This window comes from Spea bombifrons, chromosome 1 (genome assembly GCF_027358695.1).
Source record: "Spea bombifrons isolate aSpeBom1 chromosome 1, aSpeBom1.2.pri, whole genome shotgun sequence".
Lineage (NCBI taxonomy): Eukaryota > Metazoa > Chordata > Amphibia > Anura > Pelobatidae > Spea > Spea bombifrons.
This window is the reverse complement of record NC_071087.1, coordinates 146,841,256-146,867,777: the sequence shown is the minus strand read 5'-3', so window position 1 is coordinate 146,867,777 and position 26,522 is coordinate 146,841,256. Positions and strand designations below refer to the sequence as shown.

General features: G+C 39.5%; 1 protein-coding gene across 1 annotated transcript in view; it reads left to right on the top strand.

Annotated features, from left to right (window-relative positions):
• CWC27 (CWC27 spliceosome associated cyclophilin) overlaps positions 1-26,522 on the top strand; it is a 57,707-nt gene that overhangs the window by 13,033 nt on the left and 18,152 nt on the right. Inside the window, exon 11 of the mRNA XM_053448020.1 lies at positions 19,273-19,373. Within this exon, the coding sequence (XP_053303995.1) occupies positions 19,273-19,373 (101 nt within the window). The remainder of the gene's footprint in view (positions 1-19,272; positions 19,374-26,522) is intronic.

Below are 26,522 nucleotides of genomic sequence, written 5' to 3'. Positions count from 1 at the left end.
GTATATGTGCGCTACATACAATGACCGATGTAATAGCCCTAGTGAAAGCAGGAATCCGCTCCCTATTTCCCTTGGGATTTGGGTTGGGGTTGAATCTAGGTTGGTGGGTTTTTTTTTTTTTTTTTTTTTTTCTCCTCCTCTTACTTATTGCCCTCCTTAGAGGTCTCTGATTGCTGTTGTGTTTTCTAGTGCTGAATTTTGCACCTATAATTGGTGTTACTGGATGGATGTAACACCACATTTGCTTTTATATTCTTTATTCCCCATAAGGTGTTCACATTGTTTTATTGTAAATAGACAATACAGCTTGAATGAATGATAGAAAAGAAAGTTTACGGAATGTAGAACTGCTGCTTATTTACATATTATTTTTTTTACTTTTTTTTATTTTTTTGAAAAGGCACAGTAGTCAAATCAGGCATGTTCAAATATTCAGGGCATTAAGCAGGAAATACACAACAGTCCACAGCAGTGGAAGGGAACAAAGGAGACATGTCATCCGGTAACCATGTACATAGTATAAACCGTGTTGATATTGGTGAGCACATGAGATAAAATAAATTTGAATCGGCAAAAGCTGTAATATGACTCGTAACACAATGGGGTGGATGAGTCTTTGTCGGCGATCACGGAGAGAAAGCATCATACAATAAGCCTGAATAATATGTATGAAGTGCCGTTTATTTACATATTATACATTTTGTAACTTGCCATTTTTAAAACGGGTGTGACATTTCAAGTCGTGGACACGTTGCTACGAAACAGTTGTCTTGTCTTTTGTATCTTATCCTGTAGAGGGCGTTGAGTGATCATGAATTAAATAAAAAAAAAAAAAATTTAAATGAGAAAAAAAAAAGAGATAGGAAAAGTGATTTCTTTTTAATAGCTATTCCAGAAATGCTAACCATGAAAAGTAAAATTTATGGCTCTCCAGAAGGTAGTCCCCTTGTTAGCTCTTCAATCGAATTGTCCTACATGTACAAGCTGGGACAAGTATTGTGAGGCTGCATGTTCTTTAGACATGTCTCCTTCTTGTTTGTTTTACCTTCTTCTAAAGTATTCTGGACTACAACTTTAATGCTTTTTCTTTTTTATTGATTACATATAGGGAAATGTTTAGATTTGGTTAATTCCTATTATGGGGCTGAGTTTACTGCAGCCAGTAGTTAATAACTTACGGTCTGCTTTGTTTATGGGTTAATAACAATGTCTACAGAGATTCAAATGTTCTGCGTGATTTATAAACGTTGAATACTTATGCCTGCAAAGAATATCATATTATATCTTTATATCAATTCAGTTAAAATGGTAAAGGAGGTCTGGTAACGGTTGGAGAACAATCTGTTAGACCGTATTGAAGACAATGCATTTCAATTTAGTAAACCTTATTTCACACAAAATTACTTTATAAGTATCCATTTATGTTTTGGCTTAATCATCATGGTCTTTCTGTGTTGAATACATCTGTTGGTGTCTTGTCTGGCTATTAACATATGCATACACACAACGGCAAGAAAATTTAAGTGAACCCTTTGAAATTATCAGCATTTATGAATAAATCTATCCTAAAATATGATCTTCACATGTGTTTGTTCATTACTGTACTATTGTACAGTAATGAACATACATATTTAACTAACGCAGAATTACAAACTATTGTATTGTTTTTGTCCATATTAAATACATCATTCACATTCACAGTGTAGGTTGTAAACAGTATGTGAACCCCTAGGCTTATCACTTCAACAAAAGTTAATTGGAGTCAGGAGTTGGAATACCTGGAGTCCAATCAATGAAATTGGATTGGAGGTGTGTTCAGGAGCTACTCAGACAGAAAAAAAAAACGACCCCCCCCCTCTGTTCAGGGGATTTTAATGCCCAGCCCCCTAAGGATCCCAGACTAGATCCTGCAGACCTCTAGCCTCTTGTAAAAGCTGGCATGGATTTACATGATTTGTATATCACCTGCACCCAAATACCAAACAAATCATCTCCCCCAGGCTTACAGTGTCACAATGTACATTTGAATGTGTATATATATGTGTGTGTGTATATACGTATATACAGATAAAATATATATATATATATATATATATATATATATATATATATATATATATAATGAACAAAAAGTATATACAGCATGCAAATAAAGTTGATGCACTCAGTGGGTCTTCTTTTTATAAAGTTTATTGGCTTATTGAAGGACCTTCGCTAAGCCAATAAACTTTATAAAAAGAAGACCCGCACATCTCCTGCACGGAAAATAGTCTGGGGAGGGGAAAGGGGCATCTGTGTGTCGGGGGATTCTGCAGAACCATTTGGGATACCATGAACCTTTAAATGGACCCACGAAGCTTTCTTATGCATTAAAATGCAGCCTTTAGCAAAGGGTCGTAAGAAATGAAGGAACATCTGCGTGAAATGTCCTGGGTATATCTTTGGGGGAATATCACAGCTGGAAAACAGAAATGTGAAAAATTAATATTTAAAACATTAAGTCTGAATAATAGGAACACAGCTGCGGTGGTTTTCCTTGCGTGATTGACTCGAGGTTTTATCTCTGTCTACACCATGTGTAAAAACAAGCAGACACGATTGCTTCTTTTAGACAGAAAGGGTTAAAAGATGTTTTCAGCTTGTTCCTTGTCTGTATTACTACTACTACCTCAAATAAGTAGGCCAACCTCTAAAGCTTTTTCTTCCCCTGGACTATTAGAGCAGTTTCAATTATTTAGACACGTAATACATTAAAAGGTCTTTGAAAAGTTCTTGTGGTGTCATTAGAGGAGATTAAAAACACATTGATACATTTTTTGTAACAAAGAAGCTTTTCCTTCCCCTTGAAGCTGGATAATGAATCTGTTTAAAAATACACCGTTACCTCCAGAATGTAAGCAAGACATATTTTTTGGGTCCACAAGGTGGCAAATTAGTGAATAAGTCATTGTAGTAAACGTTCACTTGAGTGCCTGAAAGATAATTTCAGTTTGTGAGCAGAAACAGCTCCCTGTCAGAAGTCAGACATACTATGCGCTGCACACATGGCATATTGCTCCAGACTTGGACTGCAGCCCAGTTCACCCCATACACTCTCCCCTAACAGGCCTACTGTCTGCAAATAGCAGGATTAAGGCCCTACAAGAACCATTCCATTTGTTGAAAGGAAACACTGCGACATATGGATAATTAAGAACTTCTGGAGTCGTACCGACAAGAAGTGTTTAGGAGAAAAAAAATCGTCTAACTAGATTAATCTGTTCATTAACTTTTGTTGTGTCTATACAGTAGAATTCCTTTTTACCATTTTCAGTAGTGAAATAACCCCGTACTGAGTTGTTACCGAGCCCTTCAAATGAACTTTTCTTAAATTCTGGTTAAGTACTTTTGCGTAAAAGGAGGAGGTCTAGATGACATTATATATAGGTTTGTAAGGTTCTAGAAAAAGGAACATCTTGGTTCATAATTCTATTTTCTGGATGTGGTATACCATATAAACAAGGAGGAATTTAAAGAAGTACTTTTAATAATTATTCACTATTAAAATAAATTATGACAAACGTAAATTGTCTGTTTTTGGAAATTTTGCAGTTTCTTCATAAAGTATTTTGTGGCAAACAAAAGTGTGTGTGTGTGTGTGTGTGTGTATATAGATATATATATATCTATATATAGATATATATATATATATATATATATAGATATATATATATATATATATATATCTATATATATATATATATATATATATACCGTATTGGCTTGAATATAGGCCGCACTTTTTCCCCTCACTTTAAGTCTTTAAAGTGGGGGTGCGGCCTATATTCGGGGTCTAGCGCCCGACGCCCGGGACATGCAGTCCCGGGCGCCGGGCAGGCAGCGGGGTTAGAATACAGATCCCCCGCAGCGGTGCAGGGTACCTGTATCCTACTCTCCGATACGCTCAGACAGCCTCCCTTGCCAGCACTTTCTGCGGGGGGGGGCGGCATGGGAGGTTGTCTAAGCGCATCGTCCGGATGGTCACCGGCTGCGGTGATGCGGTTAAACAGCCTCCAGGTTGTTTACCCGCATCGCCGCAGCCGGTGACCGTCCGCACGATGCGTTTTACCTCTGCCCCCAAGACTTACCGGAGCAGACTCCCGGGTGTCTTGCGGGGCCGGCGGGGGACATCTACGCAATACACGTATACAACTTCCGGTTGTATACGCGTATTGCGTAGATGCCCCCCGTCGGCCCTGCAAGACACCCGGGAGTCTGCTCCGGTAAGTCGTGGGGGGGGCAGAGTGGCAGCATATCTCGGGGGGGAGGGGGACAGTGGCAGCATATCTCGGGGGGGAGGAGGACAGTGGCCGCATATCTCGGGGGGGGGAGGACAGTGGCAGCATATCTCGGGGGGGGTGGGAGACAGAGTGGCAGCATGTTTTTTCGGTGCTTTTTTAAAAAGAAACAACTTTTTCTTTAAAAAAACACCAAACTTTTATGGTGCGGCCTATATACGGGGGCGGCCTATATCCGAGCCAATACGGTATATATATGTGTGTAAATGTATGTGTGTGTGTGTATATATATATATATATATATATATATATATATATATATATATATATATATATATATATATATATATATACATACATACATAATGTATATGTATGTATGACATACTTGAAATGCTCCTAATGTTTAGACCTTCAGGTATTTTTTCTATTCGTATTCTTGACAGATGCTGCCCAAATGCACAACTTTTGTTGATGTTTTAAACATTAGTACTTCATTTAAAATGTTTGGCAGTTAATCAGATCCTAGGCAGTCTATAAAATGCCTGAAAAGGAATTGTATTGATTACCAGGGCCAGACTAGGTCAGGGGAGGGCTGGCAGCCTAAGGCCTGTCTAGTCAAGTGGCCCGTTGCACCACCGAATCAGCCCACCATCCATGCCCATCATCCATGCCCATCTTCTGATTTTCTAACGCATATTGATGTAATGTGATGGGACTGGGAGTAATCAGTACACTTAAAAAAACAAAAGTCATCATACATGGGATGCCTGAACCCACAATTTAATGCAACTAATCATTTTCAATAAAATATGTAGATTGAAATAGAGTAAATAACACAAAACCTTTACTTTTCCTCTCTGATTTCTGGGCCTTCAAAGTTTTGTCCTCTGAACTCACTACAAATTCAGGAGGGTGTTTTATCTCTGGGTAACTAAAAATTAAATTTGTTCAATGTATTCCTACAGAAATTAAAGTGCTGGGAAACAGATGACCAAATACACGCACCAGGACAAGCTCTGCCACACTAACACACACACACCAGGACAGGCTCTGCCACACAGACAGCCAAACACACACACCAGGACAGGCTCTGCCACGCTGACACCCAGACACACCCACAGTACAGTTGTTCCGCAACACTGACACCCAAACACACACAAGCCAGGACAGGCTCTGCCACATGGACACCCACATCAGTATGGGTTAATCTACACAAAGCATAAAAAATGCTTTCCATACTGGTTTGTTTTTTGTGTGCTTCCCCCCTTGTGTATTGATGCCCCAGCCAGCCCCTCCCCTTTGGTTTTAATGTATCCCCCCACCCGACCCTTGTGTATTGCCTGGGCTTCCAGGCAGACCACCAGCAGCAGAGCCCCGTACAAAACGTGAATTAACCCCAAAAATGCCACAATTGCGGCATTGAAGGGGTTAACGCTGCACTTTCGCTCTCATGGAGTAATCAGGCAGCAGGGGGATGTTGTGTCAGGTCCCCACACTTGTCAACACACAACCCCCTTCCCTGAAGCTGTCTGTGGCAGCTGAAAACGCAATTGCCGGTTTGCCGGCAATCGCCTTTTCATCCTACAGAATCACTCCGTGCGACTGATCACAGGCTCGGGGTGGCTGTGCTGGTCTGTTGCGACGGGGTATTTTGGGGGGATTTAACAGGCTGACAAACACCTAGGCGCCAGGGATTTGTTGAGCCTTGCCCTTGTGTATTGATTTATGTGATGTCCCCAGCCAGCCCCCCTCCCTATTGACTTATATGATGCCACAACCACCCTGTTGTGTACTTATACCCCCCAGCCACCCTTTTGTATTAAATTGTTGTCCCAAGGCAGGTCCCCTTCCACCTTTCACCCCAACTATTTATTTTTTTTAATATTTTTTTTTTCTGCCTTCCTTCCCTGCAGACCGCTCTCCTCCAATTTGCTCTTCTCCCTGTCACGAGCAGCTGTTCGCGTGAGCTCGCCCCCTTGAGCATCTATAAAGGGGCTGGGGCAAAGAGTCTCACTGAGGCACTGAGCAGCATGGTGCACGCACGCCGGCCGCTTAATGATTTTAAAGCATCCTGCGGGTCTTACGACCGCTTTAAAATTTGCAACCGCATCGGCTGCAATGGCATCTTGGTGTGCCGGCCCACCGCGGGTGCTGCAGGCTTTTGCCGCACATTACAGATGGCCCTGGCATGGCTGTTTAACTTAGATTCAGGGCGGCCTTGGGGAGCAATTGTCCCCCCAGCCCACCCCTGGACTAGGTGGCCCTGGAACTTTAAGACCAGTGTCGTCCATCAAATGAGGTTTGTTTGTCCCCCTGCTGGATAAGTGCAGCGGGTGCGTACTGCTGGAGTGGCAGATTGGGTAAATGTGCCAGATGGCCAGTCTGGGACTGTTTGCTACTGTTTTTGATATAGAGCGTTAGTGTTCTTTATCACACTTTTATTGTTCCACATTAATGTCCAATTATGTAACTACATTAAGTTAATATATATATGTTTACCTCTGTAAAGCGCTTTGAGTCCCACTGGGAGCAAAGTGCTATATAAATGCCTGTTCTGTTTAAAGTGTTTTTATGACATGTTTGTGAAAGGAAAGGTTCTAAATCTAACACACCACCATTGTGAATGAATATTAATGGGAGGGCCTTCACCTTTTGGCCTCAGGGCCAAATACAGCCGAGTGGCCCCTGTACATACACAACCACACTCCTTCCAGTACAACACAAACATACACATGTGTGTACACACTCGCATACCTATATCCAGTTACGTGACCATACCAAGCTCCTGCTTCCCAGAGTGGGGTGGCCCTGTTTAAAAACGTTAGACTGGTCTGTGGGGTGATTGCCACCCTGCCCTCTAGGCCAGTCCTCTATGGTCTATTTTGTGCTGCATCAAATAAATGTAAATGCAGTTAGCGTTGTCACAGTAATTTAGAAGGCCTGATGGAAGGTAAGAGTGTGGAAGACTGAAGTCAATGTGAAAAAAAATGTATTTTACAGAAAGGGTAGCAGATACCTGGAATAGACTTCCAGTGTAACTAGTACAGGGAAACAGTAAATGTATTCAAGAAAGCTTAGTATGTATTAAAAAGTGGAGAGGGCAGACTGGTTCCTCCCTGCTCTGAATCTGTTTTCCCCCACATAGAACCACTTCATAATACCAACAACTTTATCAGTAACCTTTTCCATACATCAGTGCAGCCAAATCACAGAAACCCATAAAACGGGGTTTGCATACAAATGTACAGCCTGAAAATTAATAAAGACTTAGGCATTATACCCTAGTGGACGACTGGCAGTGTTTTAAAGTGAGGCCTGCTCTACTACATTAGACACAATCACACATTGTCTAGGCACAAAACTGTATCCCAGCTGAGGTTTTTCTTGGCTCTGCATCAAAGCATATTGTAAGGTATAGTGTTGGGCAGTACAATGGCTGGATTGTTAGTGTGGTGAACTCCATCCTGCTGCTACCTGGCATGATTCAAAGTGTTTTTCGATTTTAATTTTTTTTTTTTGTCGCAAGCATTTGTCTAGTCACTAGGGAAAAAATGATGCTTAGACGACCTGTGAAAATGCATTTGGGGTGATGGAAGTTAAGAAAGTGTAATCCCTATTACATTGAATTGTTAACACGACCCAAAGTGCAAGATATCGTTTCAAAGTTATAGGAAACCTTGAATTGTTAAACCACGCATGCGGTTTTATGCAGTATCTGAATTACAAAAGTGTATTCTCCATTACTTGTATGTAAGAAATGCAGAGCTCCGTTGTCTTCTACCAAATGTTAAATTGTCTGGGTTTTTCTAAATACATAATATTTACAGATGATTTTAGGAGCCCCAACATAAGCTGTGTTCCTAAACCATCCTACTCCCAAGTATATATTTCCCATGACTGTGGAAGTAGACTGCTGGCTGTCTTCTCCTTCAGTAATATACCTGCCAGTCTTCTCACTGTGACTCTGCTGGATTAGTGTCTGAGGGCTGTCAGGAGCACTTTTCACCTCTCCCTCCCAGAGGTAGGAGCACAGAGCCCCTGTTGACTGGGTATACAGTGGATATAAAAAGTCTACACACCCCTGTTAAAATGGCAGGTTCTTGTTATGTTAAAGAATGAGACAAATATAAATCATGTCAGAACTTTTTCCACCTTTAATGTGACCTATAACATGAACAATTCAATTGCAAAACAAGCTGAAATATTTGAGGGGGAATAAAAAAAAAAAAAAAACACAATAACCTGGTTGCATAAGTGTGCACACCCTTAAACTAAGGGGTAGGAGTCTATTAGCATGGCACATCTTGATGTGGCAATATTTGCCCACTCTTTTTTGCAAAAGCGGTCCAAATCTGTCAGATTGCGAGGACATCTCCTGTGCACAGCCCTCTTCAGATCACCCCACAGATGTTCAATTGGATTCAGGTCTGGGCTCTGGCTGGGCCATTCCAAAACATTAATCTTCTTCTGGTGAAGCCATGCTTTTGTGAATTTGGATGCATGCTTTGGGTCGTTGTCGTGCTGAAAGGTGAACTTCATCTTCAGCTTCCTAACGGACGCCTGAAGGTTTTGTGCCAAAATTACCTGGTATATGGAACTGTTCATAATTCCCTCCACCCTGACTAAGGTTCCAGCTGAAGAAAAACAGTCCAAAAGCATGATGCTGCCACCACCATGCTTCACTGTGGGTATGGTGTGCTTTAGGTGATGTGCAGTGTTGTTTTTTGTGCCAAACATGCCTTTTGGAATTATGGCCAAAAAGTTCAACCTTGGTTTCATCAGACCAGAACACATTTTCCCACGTGCTTTTGGGGGACTTGATGTTTGTTTTTGCAAACTTCAGCCGGGCTTGGATGTTTTTCTTTGTAAGAAAAGGCTTCCGTCTTGTCACCCTACCCCATAGGCCATTCATATGAAGAATACGGGAGATTGTTGTCACATGTAGCACACAGCCAGTACTTGCCAGAAATTCCTGCACTTCCTTTAATGTTGCAGTAGGCCTCTTCTAAGCTTTCCTGACCAGTTTTCTTCTCGTCTTTTCATCAATTTTGGAGGGACGTCCAGTTCTTGGTAATGTCTCTGTTGTGCCATATTGTCTCCACTTGATGACTGTCTTCACTGTGTTCCATGGTATATCTAATGCTTTGGAAATTCTTTTGTACCCTTCTGATGCTTTGGAAGCTCTCTACAGACCATGGCTTTTGCTTTGAGATGCAACAAAGCAAATGTCAGGTAAATCCTACTAGAACAGCTGAACTTTGTGATTAATGAGGGTGTGCACACTAGGGCTGCAACTAACGATTATTTTCATAATCGATTAGTTGGCCGATTATTTTGTCGATTAATCGATTAATCGGATAAAAAAAAATGAATGTAAATTTTTTTATTTATTTAAAATAATTTAATAAACAAATGATGTTAAATACAAACAGCAGAATAAAAAAAAACTTTGATAAAATGCATTTCTTGTCTTTATTTCCCAACCAGGCCCCCCAATTTATGCACATTTGAGCCCAGGCTTGCCACGCTGCCTCCCAGACATGCCACGCTGCCTCCCACATATGCCACTCCACGCTGCTTCCCACATATACCACTCCACGCTGCCTCCCACATATGCCACTCCACGCTGCCTCCCACATATGCCACTCCACGCTGCCTCCCACATATACCACTCCACCCCCACATATGCCACTGTGCCTGATACGCCTTATACCCCCTGATACACCACTCCATCCTCCCCAGACATGCCACACTGCCTCCCAGACATGCCACGCTGCCCTCCCCACGTATGCCACTCCACTCTACCCCCAGATATGCCACTGTGGCCCCAGATATGTCTTATACATCCTGATACACCACTCCTGTCCTCCCCAGACATGCCACACTGTCCTCCCCACATATGCCTTATACAATGTATATGCCTTATACCCCCAGATATGTCACTCTGTCCTCCCCAGATATGCCATATACCCCCCAGATATCTCATAGTCCCCTCATAGAGTCACAGACCCGTTCGCATCACACTGACACCATACTTTTATAAATAAGTACTGGGTTAATCTTCACTGCCCCCAGGATTTAGATTCCCTTTAGTCTGCCCCCCTTTATCTCTAACTGCACCTTAAGTTAACTTTATTAAATTAATCAAATTAACCCTCAGTCCTCATCATTAAATTAACCCTAAACACCCCATTAACCATAACTACCCCTAAATTAACTCTAAATACCCCATCAAAACAGCTACCCTAAATTAACCCTAAACACCCCATTAACCATAACTGCCCCTAAATTAACCCTAAACACCCCATTAACCACAGCATCCCCTAAATTAACCCTAAAGACCCTGTCAACCACAACAGCCCCTAAATTAACCCTAAACACACCATTAACCACAACTGCCTCAAATTAACCCCAAACACCCCATTAACCACAGCTGCTCCTAAATTAACCCTAAACACCCCATTAACCATAGCTGCCCCTAAATTAACCCTATTAACCATAGCTGCCCCTAAATTATCCCTAAACACCCCATTAACCATAACTGCCCCTAAATTAACCCCCACCTCCCCTAACTTTCAGTAGCCCAAATATTAAGTTTATACTTACAGTTAGATGAGTGTCACAGCCATGTGGTTCAGGCCTTCTGGGAGAAGGAAGGGGGCGGGGCCAGTTGTCACAGTGATTACAGGGAGGGACTGGTAAGTAGGAGCTGCTGCTGTGAGTCACTCAAACGGATTATATAATGAGGGGTATTTTTCAGAGCGTTTGCTCTGAAAAAACCCTCATTTTATAATCGATAATAATCGATTCAACTATGGCAACGAATTTCATTATCGATTATTATCGATTTTATCGATTAGTTGTTGCAGCCCTAGTGCACACTTATGCAACCAGGTGATTGTATTCCCCCCCACCTCAAAGATTTCAGCTTGTTTTGCAATTCAATTGTTCACGTTATAGGTCACATTAAAGGTAGAAAAAGTTCTGAAATTATTTATCCTTGCATCACAAGAACCTGGCATTTTCACAGGGGTGTGTAGACTTTTTATATCCACTGTAGATGCAGATTCACATTTAGTTTTTTAGTTTATGCCACAGCATAGCTCTGCTTTAAACTAATCTCCTTATAAAAACGTCCTTAGTTTCATTAGACTGCAATTTTAACCGTGACGCTCAGCCTTTAGTTGTCTTGCACTTTTACTGGGAACATCGGTTACTGCTTTTTTTAAGGCAAGGGATTAGATACTGTGTACATGTTCCTGTTGTTTATGGCATGGCTGAAGCTTGTAATCCTAAATATCTTTTGGTGATATCTTTCAGGTTGTTTGAAGAGTAAAATCTGCACACAGGCTTTATACCCTGTTAATTGCAACCAGTCTATGTGGTTGCATGCTTTTGGATAGATTTAGGAGTTTAAAACTGCAAAGCAAAAGCATACAGCTGTCACGGCTGATTAATTTTACACCAAAATTATTTTTAATGAGGAATAAATCAGCGGTAGAGAATGTTTGAAGTTCCCTTTAAGTCGTTTTGATAAGCAGCCATACTGTGCTCTTTGATGGAAAGGAACCACTTTAGAAGAACGCCCCACGTTAAACGCTGTTAAACAGTGAATGTCAGCGTCACGTCATTATTCTACTAATTGGATACACCTGTCACTTGTTAATTTCAGTAATCCAGTAGTCTTTTGAACCATGTGTTAAAAGGTCAGCAGGATGAGAGAAGAGCTCATTTTCCGAATAGAGTTGTTTTGTTTACCATGGTATATGGCTCATTAAGCCAAAATCTTCACCTTGGTGATTTTTTTTTTATTTTTTCTTATGACTAATATGGCCAGATAGTTAATTCCAGTTTTTTGTTTCATTTAGCTTGAAATATAGTGTGCAGTTGCTTTAAGCTTTCTTTCAAATTTGTTTCCATAATCCTGATCATTACCTCTAGTGGAGATGGCACTGAGGGCACAAACACGTAGACTTTTCACAGCTCTCGTTTCAGTGAATGTAGTGTTGGTGTCCCTAATGTATGACCAAAAGTTGGACATTACTGTTCCTAGAATATATATAACAGGCAAACTGGGCTCAAGGTGCCAGATAAATACAGAGCATCACTTTGGTTGTGCAGACTGGATGGGCAGATTGGTTCTTATCTGCTGTCACTTTCTGTGTTTCTTTATGCCCTCTTCTAAGACTTTTCTGTGGTTTAATGGGGCGGTGGCAACTTGTGTAACATAAAAAACCACCATGAGTTTGGCGGACACCAGGAGCACTCTACCTACCAGTAGAGTGCCTATTGTAAAATTTGGTGAAGGAAGGATACAAGTGTGGGGTTGTTTGTCAGGGGTTGGACCCCTTAGTTCCATAGAAGAGTAAGACATTATAGATAATTGTATGTTTCCAACGTTGTGGCACCGTTTTGGGGAAGACCCTTTCTTGTTCCAGCATATCTTTGAACACCTTTGGGGGCAAAGTGGAATTCCAACTATGAGCTCATCCAACATCAGTGTCTAACCTCACAAATGTTCCCTTGGCTGAATGGGCAGAAATTCCCACAGAAACACTCCATCTTGTGGAAAGTCTTCCTAGATGAGTGGAGGTTGTTATAGCTGCAAAAAGGGGGGAGGGTACTTCATATTAATGCCTATGGTTTTGGAATGGGATGTTCAGCCAGCTCACATGTGTTATATTCAGGTGTCTACATACTTTTGGCCATATATTTATATATCAATAGGTGGGTAAAGTAAGAATGCTTTCAATAGTAGACCCGTTATTAATTCATCTTTATCATTTAAGAAAATGCAAACTGAGCGAACTGAAGAAAAATCTAAATCAAATAAATATTTGATGTGAACACCCTTTGCCTTCAAAACAGCAACGATTCTTCAAGTAGTCTGGTAGCTTTATAAATACATTGTGTAGTTTCTGCTTGGATAGTTCCCAGTTGAAAATGTCCATTTAACAGATTGCAAGCAGAATAAGTAAAATACTTTCTGTGTAGTTGATACCCTTTGGGGATTCTTAAGAAGGTTAAGAAATAACCTGTAAAGTGAAGCTAATTGGAGAGTACCAACAGAAAGGTAAATTGGAGCTTTTAAGTAGAGGGTAAGGGGGGCCGTAAGCCCAAGAGTCCAATTTCCCATTCATTACTAAGGCATCCTAGGCTATAAATTGGTTACCCTTGTTTTCCTTATAAAGTAACACACAAGTTGGGTTGGATTTTAACCAGTTGTTTATTTTCCTCATAGATGTTCGCTGTTTAAAGAGACAGTTTAGTGTCCCTGATACACCACTATAAAATAATGCACTTTAAAGTACTCTGTGAGTCAATCGGTGGCAGGCATTGAAATCAATGACTGCGCTTTTCATGCATGCGCACACAGGTTTGAATCTGCGATGGAGCTGACTGGAGGTAAGTATATCCCATGCAGGGGGATATGTTTGGCTAGACACATCTCCTATACCCCATTTAGCAGGGGTGTTGGGAAAGGGGCATATGCATTTTGGGCCCCATGCATTTGCAAAACGGACAACATGAAAATGTAAAGGGAGAACGGACATATTATATATATTAAAGTGAATATGGTGGCTGGGGTGTCCCTTTTAAGTTTACAAAATACATTTTAAAGATAGTAATGTCAGACATAAACTTAGGTCTACTAGCTACATGCAAACTATACCCTTTTCCCCCTCCCTAACACTTAAGTGTTATGTTCTTATGATGAACTGATGAATGAAAACTTCTTTTTTTGTCTATAGGTAATTTATACATTGGGTAAAATAGGCATTGATTGTCAGTTAAAGCATTTTATAGGGACTACCCTTTTTATTTGATTCATTCTATGTGTAGCCGCATCAATCTCCATTTGCTCGTTAGTGCCTCTCACTTGTGTGAAGTTAAAAATACATTTTGTCTCAATTTTCTTTTCTGGGCTTACTCTGTTGTTATACTCCATTGATCGCTGAAATGACATTTCCTGTCTGTTGGCAGAACAGAAGCGCTTTCAATGGTAGTTATTGTTCAAATCTTACAAAAGCCCTTTGGCTAATGGCTCGGTAAGAGTGACAAAATGAACAAAAGTGACAATGCTGTCATCAGTTTAAAGGGGAAAAAATACCCGTGGAATACAGTCAGACAACTGAAAACAGTCTATGAAAAATCCTATGTTTCTTAAAGCTAGACTAGCAAGAGCGGGACCCTCTTCTCCTTCTGTACCAGTGTGTCTCAACATGTGTTAATGTTATGGAATAACTGCTACAATGATATGGAATTTACTGCTACAATATGAATGCAATGTATCGTCAGCTTTTGACAAATTTATCGCCTGTTGTGCAGGCCAAGCTCTTAATTTGTTCTAAATACCTGAATTTTACAGTTCTTTATACAAAGTAACCTTACAGAATTGTGTTAAACAGTTGAGATGATACCTACCTTTCTGTCCTTAAGATCTGTATGATTAATCTTCTCCATTAGTTCAGACCGCCATGAAAGGGTAGAATAACTAGCGGTTGGAGAATTTCAGGACAGGAAAGTGATGTAATCTGACATCGATTCTAGTCTCCTTCATGGACGTCCGCCAGATTTTTTTCTGGTGGGAGGGGGCAAAATATCCACCCCGGGTCCTTTCCCCTCTCCCACCCCATTACTGCCTTACCTCCTGCCCATTGGCTACCTTTATGGATAAGGAGAGGGGTTTCGTGGTGGGAGGCAAATGTTAGTTACCCATTAATAGGACAAATTATAAGACCATGGTCATTGTAGCTAACAGACCAATAGCTAGGGGGTAAAGATTAGCCCCACCTAGTCTACAATTCCTATGGGAGAGAACAGAGCAAGCCACCCTGACAGCAGGGAGTGTACAGAATTAAATACAAGTTTTGCTCCTGACTACCAGGTGTTTTTTCTGCTTTCTGTGTCTTATTAACCTACTCTAAACTGTCTACTGTTTCTCCCTCTCCTGCTACTGCGCCAGGAGGGTGCAACTCCGCTTTCTTGCCCCCCCCAGATTCCCTTGACCTCCTTGGTAGTATAAACTTTTTATTATCCAAATATACTTTTTGAGAGTCAAAATTGCTAAAAGCAATTTCCTTTTGAATGATCACATTTAGTGTAATTCCCTTATAAATTCCCTGCTCTTTTATTAATAAAATAGGTTGTAATTAACTCAGCAACTATTATTAAATATCAGTATCAAATGTTTAGTGCATTGAAAAACTGGTATATAATCTTAGAATCTGAGGTCAGGGCTCTGTACGGCTGGTCAAGTTCTTCCTCACAAAACTCATCCAACCATGTCCTCATGGACCTTGCTTTGTGCGCTGGGGCACAGTCATGCTGAAATAGAACAGGGCCTTCCCCAAACTGTTCCCACAAAGTTGAAAGCATAGGATTGTCCAAAATGTCTTGGTATGGCCCCTTCAAAATATACCTATAAGGGAAGAAAACAGAGACAAGAAATAGTGTAAAATATTTGGGATTTTATAGTACAAAAACGGCTAATTTAAACTCACAAATAAGATGGTTCTTTATAAAGACGATCATTTACCGACGAAACGCATCTACGGTTGAATATCAGGGACTTCTCGATATATATTGGAGACATTTAGTGCCATCTTGTGAAAAATCGACAAATGATTTTTTAACATACATAGTTTTATTAATCCAATTGCATGGGGGGATCTTTCAGAAAATATATATAATTTCTGGATCTTCAGTATTTACGTGACAAATTAGGTTATTCCATATTAGTAATTTACAAGTCAAGAATAAGAATGTTTTTCACAGTCTTTACCTGATTCTAACGTTGTCTATGAATATTTAAAAGCGGTTTACACTCTGTGCATATTGATCAACAAAACACTATTGTAAAATGTATTTCAAACCTCAGAAGTGCTTTTATAAGCATGCTAAGATATTCCAGACTGCACTGTCTTATATATAAAATTCTGGAATTTTGTAATTGTGCAGTCACTGTTGAACAGATAAAAAGGATTATAATTAAGTAAAATTTTGTCCAAAATTTGGGTGTGTTTTTATTATTTTTGTGCAGCAATTTGCCTGCACAAAATCCATCTATTGTATGTGTAACACAACCTGGTCCTGTTAGCGTGTTGTTGCTATTGAGCTATTCCTGTTGTATTATTGCTGTATGTTTATTTTAATTTTTTTAACAATTCCCTGTACCCCTACGAGTCTCCGCGATGCCGATATCCAGAATTACGTTTATCTTTGCGCCCACAGTCATACCTGACTCTGTATGGTCTTTACTTCAAAGAACATATTATGTATATATATATATACACATACCGTATTGGCTCGGATATAGGCCGCCCCCGTATATAGGCCGCACCCTAAAAGTTTGGTGCTTTTTTAAAGAAAAAGTTTCTTTTTCTTTAAAAAAGCACCAAAAAAACATGCTGCCACTCTGTCTCTCCCCCCACCCCGACATATGCTGCCACTGTCCTCCTCCCCCCACCCCGAGATATGCTGCCACTGTCCTCCTCCCCCACCCCGAGATATGCTGCCACTGTCCTCCTCCTCCTCCTCCTCCCCCCGAGATATGCTGCCACTGTCCTCCTCCTCCTCCCCCGAGATATGCTGCCACTGTCCTCCTCCTCCCCCCGAGATATGCTGCCACTGTCCTCTCCTCCCCCTCCCCGAGATATGCTGCCACTATGCCCCCCCCAACTTACCAGAGCAGACTCCCGGGTGTCTTGCGGGGCCGGCGGGGGACATCTACGCAATACGCGTATACAACTTCCGGTGACGGCACCGGAAGTTGTATACGCGTATTGCGTAGATGTCCCCCGCCGACCCGCAGGACACCCGAGAGTCTGCTCTGGTAAGTCTTGGGGGCAGAGGTAAAACGCATCGTGCGGGCGGTCAGCCGGTGACCGTCCGCACGATGCGCTTAGACAACCTCCCGTGTCGGCACCCCCCCCCCGTGGAAAGTGCTGGCAGGGGAGGCTGTCTGAGCACATCCGAGAGTAGGGGGATCTGTATCCTAACCCCGCTGCCTGCTAGACCCCGAATATAGGCCGCACCCCCACTTTAAAGACTTAAAGTGGGGGGAAAAGTGCGGCCTATATTCGAGCCAATACGGTATATATATTATACAATCTCTAAATCAGCGCACTCACATCAAATAGGTTATAACCTCTCATGACTGTAGTCCTTGTTAAAGGTGCTTAAAAACACCTTTCTAAGATGACAAGATTGGAGTTTTAGTCACATCATATGGCCATATTATGCTAAGCCCACCACTACGCCAAAGTACTCCAATGTAGGTGGGTCCTAACGCTAAATACTGTTGCTTATATGGAGCTAAATCTTTGCAACTATTTGTTTATATATATATATATATATAATATATATATATATATATATAAATCTCATCCATTATATATGTAATCTCATCCACTCACATAGTGTGTCCCTGAATGGCAGAAATAAAATGTGGTCACCCTGTGTTTTTACAGTAGGAATACAAACCTAAATAATTATTGTGAGATCAATCTGAAGGTCAAATGGGGAATAGCCGTAGTAATGTATTGTTTTTGGTGCTGTATTCTTTCAGCACCTTGCGCCTTCTTTAACCATAGACCATTTGAAAAAATTACTCCAAAGCTCCAGAGTTTTAGAGTCATTATTTCAAGTCTCACTATTAGGCACCAATCCCACAGTGTAGTTTCTAAACTGAAATAAACCTCAATGGGTTGGGAGAGATGGGTAGTCAGACCATGTTGTGTTCACGAAGGAGGGCTGAAAGTGGCTGCCCGATTATGACTGTGTTGTGTGTTTGAAGGGGGAAGGTTTCTTCCTGAAAGTGTTTTGTACTTAGGGTTGCAAGAGAGTATTTTGTGTGGGCATAGGGCCCGCGAGATAGTGTTGTGTGCGCGCATTTACATTTAGGTTTGTAAGTTTACCATTAAGGTTATCCTACAATAGAAAATATGTTTTTAAGAGTAGTTTACTTACTTTCAGCTGAGACCACAATAGTTTTTATATTCGTATTTTGGATGCTGTTTTTGTTGCTACATTTGAAATGGTTAATATGGCTCATTTCCAGGCTTTACCTCTGCCTGCCCCAACATTGGAACAAAGCGTGGGAAATTTTATTCGGATGGCCATGAAGGTCCTTTTAGCAACATTCTAAACCTCAGGAACCAGCTGTTCCCATATCTCAGAATAAATGACATGAAAACTCCACATTATGCTATATAAAACTGTAGTGCATTCAGCCTGTGAATATATTAAAATACCGAATTTTCCATGTTGTACAAAACGCCCTATAAGCTAAATTAGGTATCTTTTTATTTAGAAGGCAGTTTGGGGAAAAAAATGACTATTGTGTATATATAATTCTTGGGAATAAATATAATTGTAGCGGAAAAAAGGATGTACACCAGTGAAAATTATGTTAAGAAAATCTAGAACTTTTTTATATATTATTTACTGCTCTTGATTTTTATGTTGTGTGATATTGTATTTACATTACAAACTTCCCAAATAGGTGAATAAGACACAGAAAGAGCTGTATATCTGTTTAATTCTGTACATCTGTTTAATTCTGTATGTTCCCCCTGTGAATGCAGATACAATATACCTGAATCAAATAGATATATGCAGTTTCTAGACATCCATTTTCTACCATAAAGTAGAGAGAGAATGCTGTAACATTTCCACACAGGGCCCCTATTCCCCTTAGTTACAATATGTTTGATATAAATATTGTGTGTTTTTAACTGAATGTACAAAATTATACATAACTGTCTATTACAAATGATAACATTGCCTGTCATCAATACATCAATAGCAAGTTTCTACTCTTTTTGTACTGTTAAGTTTTAGTGAAAATAAAAACATTTTCTGGTTCGCAGAAATTGCATTTCAAATTAAAGGTTTGTCATAAACCTGTTTTTCCATTATTTCTCCTCGGTTTTGTCCTTGGTCTGTATTTTGTTTATTTTTTTGTTTATTTTTTTCTTTCTGTTTCCAGTGAAGAGTTGCGCAAAGAAGCCCGGCAGCTAAAACGAGAGCTCAAGGCAGCAAAACAGAAGAAGGAGGATGATGAAAAGGAATTAAAGAAGCCAGAAGAGGGTAAATGTAATATTTAATTTACTCCAGAGTTGAGTGACCACAAAGCCCATTTTTCCCAAGTTCACTGGCACATGTTAAGTGCAACCATCACTTATTTATACAAACCATAGTGTAACACTATGCATGGCCTGGCTAAAAATACACTATAAGGGCAAAAGTATTGGGACACCGGACCATTGCGTTAACAGATACTTTGATAACATTGCATTCAAAAATTTGCAGTTGGTTCCTCCTTTGCAGCTATAACAGCTTTCACTCTTCTGGGGGGACTTTTCACAAGACTTTTGAGTCTTTCTGTAGGGATTTCAACCGATTCATCCAGTGGAGCATTTGGGGGGGTCAGTTCATCCCCGACCTCAACCCCATCGAACACCTTTGGGATGAACTGGAACGGTTCACATGTCTGAAAAACAGACATGTAAACTCTAAAGCAGGGGTGTCCAACATTGGCCCGCGTGAGATCGGCAGCCAGGGCAACCGGGATCACAAGAGCCGGGCTGCTTACCTGTGGGAGGGTCTTTTGTACTGCACAGAGGAAGCAGAACCCAGCAGAGTCACGTGAATGTACGTGATATCACCTCACTCTGCTCCAGTCCTGCTTCCTCTGTGCAGTACAAGAGAACGCAGCGTGAGGCCGCGCCCCCTACTGAAGTCTCTGAGCGGCATCGAGAGAGCTGCCGTGCAGGTAAGGGGGTGGGGAAGGTTGTGATTGAGGGAATGAATCTGTGAATGAATCACACTCCTATCATGCCAAGTCAGCCAGTACATGCTGAAACCTGGCTAGCTGCCCCCCTTGTGTATTAATGCTGCCAGCAGTATGGGGTCTGCACATCACTTACAGCCACCCTGTACCAGCATGTACTGGGTGACTTGGCATGATAGTAGTGTGATTGCTAACACCAATCACAGTCCCATCATGCCTAGGTTCCAGCATTTACTGGTTGCCTGGGTATGATAGGAGTGTGATTGCTGGTAGCAATCACACTCCTATCATGCCAAGTCATATTGTTGAATGTTTTATCCAATTGTGGTGTGTTACTAACTTTTATTAAAAGTGCGTGTTTTTTTTTTTTTTTTTATTATTATTTTTAAAGGTGGGGGGTTATTTTCGGCTAAGTGAACTCTGAATTTTCGGTTTTGGTCCAGAATTTTCATCTTGGTGCATCCCTAGAATAAATAGAACTATTTAATTATTACTTATCCTGAATCCTGAATTTGAACTTTCTAGGCCCAGAAATCAGTGAAAGGAAAAGTAAAGGTTTTGTGTCATTTCTTTATTTTAATCTGCATATCTTATTAAAGGCCATATTTTCTCACAATGAAAAATAAGTGTGGCCCGTGCACATATACAATTCTGATGAAGTGGCCCACTGCAGAAAAAACTTGGACACCCCTGCTCTAAAGGCAGACCTTACACAATGCGGCTTTAATTATGATGTCTGTATTCAAAAGTTCTCCGGATTTACATATGCATATTTATATTGTGCACATGCGATGCTCTGATGGGGCTTCAACTACTTGCTCTTTGAAAGTCATAGTTGACTCGTTACTTTCAATTTAATCTAAATCTGTCAGAGCGGTATAATTAATCTTAACCAACCCAGAGAAGGAATACGTGCGGCCCCAGAATTATCTAGAACTAATCAATGTTGTTCCGTTAAAACAATCAGATTCAAACAGTGCACAGTTTTCTGCATGCTAACCTGGCTGTTAGATTTTAGCACGGCAATTAATCATAAAATGCCTCGAGTCAATTAAATTGCACCTTATTCACAGATTTACAATCGAAAGTTGTGAAAAAGTTGCGAGTAAAGAATTATCTTCTTTAGTGTTCGATTAAGTGCTGCAAGATGTTGAGGAAATTTGCTGCTTAAATGGATAGTGTGATTGAAGTAAGGTCTGGCATTGCAAAAAAGTTACTTAAAAGAGAAAACTTCGATTTAAAGAATGACAGCAGTTTGGCAAAGGCCAGAACCACCCACTCCAACGAAGAGCTTCATAATCTAGATTGTAAGATTGTTTGTGCCGGGCCCTCCTCACCTGTTGTTTCTGTAAGTCAAATTATTATGTTATATACTTCTTGTTATGTCCTGTCTACCCATTGTACAGCGCTCTGGAATATGATGGTGCTATATGCATGCAAAATATACTTATTGTCAGCCAGCTTCAGCGCTCCAGTGGGTCTGACAAGACACCCCCGGCATTATAATCACCCATTTCTGCTTTTTGTAGCCTAGAGTGGTCACATACAGCTGGACGATGAGGGCCAAAACATATGTCCAAAACATTTCTAACTCTGTATGAACTCCTAAACACTACCCTGTAACTTCATGCTTAAAATATGAAGTGTTTAACCTTTTCCCCCTTACCATCTGATGTTTTCCCTTTTTAGTGAGTGAAGTATATTCACATGTTTTGATCTTAACAGCTTAAGTGGATTAGCAATCGAAGCTGTTTTTTGAAATGTAATTGCTTGAGTATCAGCATGAACATTGCTTTCCTAGTATTATTTTTAGTTAAAAGAGGGTATTTAACCAATGTTTACATTTTTTAGATGGTGAGTTCATGGCATGTAGCAGGTGCCGTTAAGATCTTTTTTCTCCTCTGAGACGGGATCTCTTTTAATAACCAGTTGGGACTATGTTAGATGTTTTTTTGTATAATTTGAAGGCATTTTTAAAATTTCTAAACAATATTCTTAAGATTTTTTTCATCAAAACATCAAGGGGTCAATGTCCAAAAAAAAGCACAATTCAGCCTTTAAGCGATTAAGCGCTTTCTTAGCATTATGAAACATACACTGGGGGACTGGATGCCATTATATTCATGGGATAATACAATCCAAGTTATGAGAGCCTTAAGGACAACAGTCTTCCTAAAGACAACACGCCGCTTCCACTGGACATACAAATCACACACTTTGTCAATGTATTCCCACTAAACCGATGGATCAAGAGAATACTTGAAAAAGCTCTCATCTGCATCAGTAGAATGTCAATGCCGCCATTAGTTACCAGCGTAGCATAACAATACACATCTAACTAGAATTCATAGTGCGGTCATATCTTTAAAATAAAGCTCCCGATACACGCTGCTCTTAACTAAATTTGTATAGGGCATCATAATGCAGCCCTAACATATTTACTGTGGTAAATATAGACTTAAACAGTGCTAGAACAGGGTCAACAGTCAGCTCAACAAGTCAACAGTCATCATCTCAAATACCTAATGACAACGTTTTCCCTACCTGAAAGCTGATTAACTGCTCCATTTAAAGCTGGTGTCTTAGCTGTTAGCGTTTGCCCCTCAATCGCTGGATGGTTGCACCAATCTCAGGGCTTCAGAGTGAATGAACAAACTCTTGGGGTCAAACAGACCCGGGGGGAGGGGAGGTCTGTATCTGAATATGTGCACTTGGTTTCATGTGTATTTGGGATACAATTTTGCTTCCCAATAATCTTTTTTTATTTGCATTTGGTGCACAGATCCAATGTATATTTGGTGGTATATGTTTGGCTTTGTGAGAAGACAGCATTGTTTAAGATTACCAGTAGAAAGAAAAAATCTAGAGAAACCATAAGCCATACACATACCTAGTCCAAGGATGCCATAAGACTACTCAGCTGTAAATAAGCTTTATTACATACGTTTTGACAATGAGGGGATACAGACAGAAAGGTGACTACCTTGTGGGCTTATTTAGGATTATTGCACCCATACTTTTAATATACAACGTGTACACTTTTCATTGATCCAGACAACAGTTTTGCAGCATTCATAAACAACCTTGATAGATCCCAACAAAATATTGAAAAAAATAGTGAGAAAATGCCTCATTACACCCATATATCAATGAAACAAAAAAGGGAATATATGAAAAAAAGAAGGCCCAGTTTACGTTACATACATGTCTGCGTGCATCACATGACATATATGGATCACGTGATCACAAAACACAAAATAAAACCCACACTTTTCTGGGATGCCAGTAGTATTGTGTTGCATATTTTTTCACTAGTGTGTAACGGCAAGTGTGTGCCATGTGGCTCTTTAGTCTTGTTTAATTCGTTTTTAGTTGAACAAAAGGGTAATGATGCGGGTTCATTTGCCTTCATCCTTGATATGCATCTGTTGCTTTTTTCGTTTTTTTTTATTCTTCTACAACCTAAATTCCAAAAAAGCCGAAATATGAATGAAACATAATTTACACTTCAATGAATATATTCTGTAAGCATTATGACAGTAAGTTGCCCTAAGCAACACTAATTAAGATTTATCTCTTTCTTTAGTGATCTTGATTATTGGCAAGGGAAGACAAGTTGAGATTTTGTGCATATTTACATGTTGCCACAACACGCAAGATATGATTACCAGCTAGCGCAACCTGAGTGACAGGATAAGACATGACTGCTTTAAAAATGGTTATCTGACAAGAGCATAGCAACTCATTACAACAGCTGGAACACAAAAAAGAATTCCCTTCACCAAAGCCTACAGGCAAAAATAATTCAAGGACCCTTAAGTTGAAGGCTTGGCTGACCAAACCCGCACAAATTACAGAATATACCTGTAAAAAACTGATTTAACAAAAACCAAACATTTTTCCCCTACAAATGACTTTAACACCAGTCCAGCAATAAGGCTAATATTACTTACTGATATTTTAAAAAATGCTATTATCTTAATACAGTTTAAGAAAGGAATGTATTATAATGGTAAAAAGATTTAATTTATATATTCATCTAGTATAACCCGAATGCAATTATGTATAATAAGAATGAATTTCAGCGTTACTCATTACTTACTTTTTTTAGTGTGCTTGTCGAGGTGGGAAAGTATTATTTTCAGGGGAAAAAAACTTTTTAACAATTGAATTAACAAAAAAACCATTTAATTAAAAGTTACTTATTTTGTTTTCTATACACAGTTCTAACCAAATCTATACATTCAGTAATGCTTTCTTTTTTAACATGGTGTATAGTTTCCTTAAGAAATTGTGTTTGTATTGTACACTAAATAATCCCTAATTAGTAAAAAAATTTAAATAAAAAAAAAATAAAGAAACCCCACAAATAGTTTCCAAAAATAAATAATTTACTTCTACTAAATATTCCAGTTAAAATTAAGTTTTACCAAGTGAATTAAAATAGATTTCCATTACAGGTCTCTTTGATATCATAAAAAAAGATAAATAAGTTGCCAGTAAAGTATGTCTGATACTGAATCGTATATATTACGCTGTGAAGTAGCGTGTTACTAACTAAAACACTAACTAGATTAAAGAAAGTAGGAAAATAAAAACAAAGGTACAAGAAAACAAAAAAATTGTGTTTGCATGTAGATGCTGATTAACATATGCACTATGCAGGGCCAGCTCAGCTCCCTTGGAAGGATTGGCCTTTTGTTATACACAGTGAAGGTGATGATCTGAAGCTGCAGCTTTGCTTCAGACTTCCACATACACCAACTTAGTACATAAATCAAAATTACATTAAAATAGATATAACAGATGGCATTTAAAAAAATTAATTAATTAAAGGGCACCTTTTTTGCAATGCCTGCAGGAGCAGATATGGCCTTAATTGCGTACAGAAATTGTATTTTTGTTCTTGGGTGTTAGTGATAAGTTCTTTTATTGCAGCGCATCCGATCTCTTTGAAAGCCATTGCGCCCTATAATTATTTTGTGAACATATTCAATCACTTGGAGTGTTATCAGTTTGAAAAATGAACCAAGTGTTGATGTTTATCTCGGTGCCACTCTTCTTACCTCACCACGCTACGCGTTCCTTTCTAAGCCTTTAGGCGATTCTGAATTGTCTTTGATCTTTCATAACGGAAAAAATGTAGTGTGTTTGTTGAAAATATTTTTTTTTTGCCCTGGCTTTTCACTGGATAAAAATGGTGACCTGTCAATGTTTTGACTACAGTACTAGGTTTATAGAGCATTTAATTTCTTTATATTTCCTTTTTGACACATTTTATACACATTCATCGTGACTTCAGTTCTAACTACTACCTGTGCAACCCTAAAACACAACCCTGAGTTTGTGGACAAAATAATATGCTATACCTATAAGGCTGCAATGATTACTTTGGCATAAATCAAATGCTTGTCATGTATGATACATATCCATATGTATCAGGCATACTCAGTTAAAAACTATATTTTCCAAAAATTTAATGCATAGAGAAGTCATGCTATTTTGAGATTATGTATCGTATGTGACTACTAAAAAGATGAGTCCTAGTTTGAAAAAAATCGTATTATACAGGAGTTTGGACCATAAGTTACTGCTGGTGCATTTTTTTATGTAAAAATAGGTATACATCTTTTAAGACCTGTATGTATGGGAATCTCATTTCAAATATTGGTCCTCAAAAAATATATATCATTTATGAAATTAATAATATATAATTTATCCTCAAAATAATATATTTTTAATGCATGTTGGAGTCCGTTATGCATGGTCGCTAATGCATTTTACTGCTTGCGAATTGGTGCAGGCATTCTTTAGGTAATGGCATTATGTTATTTATGTTAACACATTCAGTAATCAAAATAGAATTTAACCTCAAGATGTAAGACAGGCGTCTCATCTTCACCCTCCACTAACTAGAGAATGCATCATCATCCATGCCAAATAGATTTCATTATGCGTTTAGGATGACTAAATAGGGCTAGAGTGTGCCTTTAAATCAACCCCAAACTATAAAAGCCGGTGGCTATTGTAATACACCAAGGAAGGTATAAAGAAATGATGCTTATCACAGCATGATATTTGTATCTTATGCAATGTTTTAATGGTTTAACATATATTTTAACTTTTATATAACTTTTAACATATATTTGTTTTTTTCATACTAGATTTAAACAATAAATAATTGTCTATTTAAAAGAAAACTGTTACATAGTGTCCATGCTTCCTAAATGGTGCACAAAAGCACCCAAACATCCACCTCGCTGAATAAAACCAGACATTGTTGAACCTGAAGTTCTAGTAAATGGCTGCTTCCAGACACCTGCTTTTTCCAGACTCCTGCTGTCTCAAAAGCCTCACTCCTGCTGCCCATCTACACCTCCAGCTTAAGTAGATCTTGGAATAATAACTATTTAATAAAGGCCACAATGGCATAACATACTAAACGT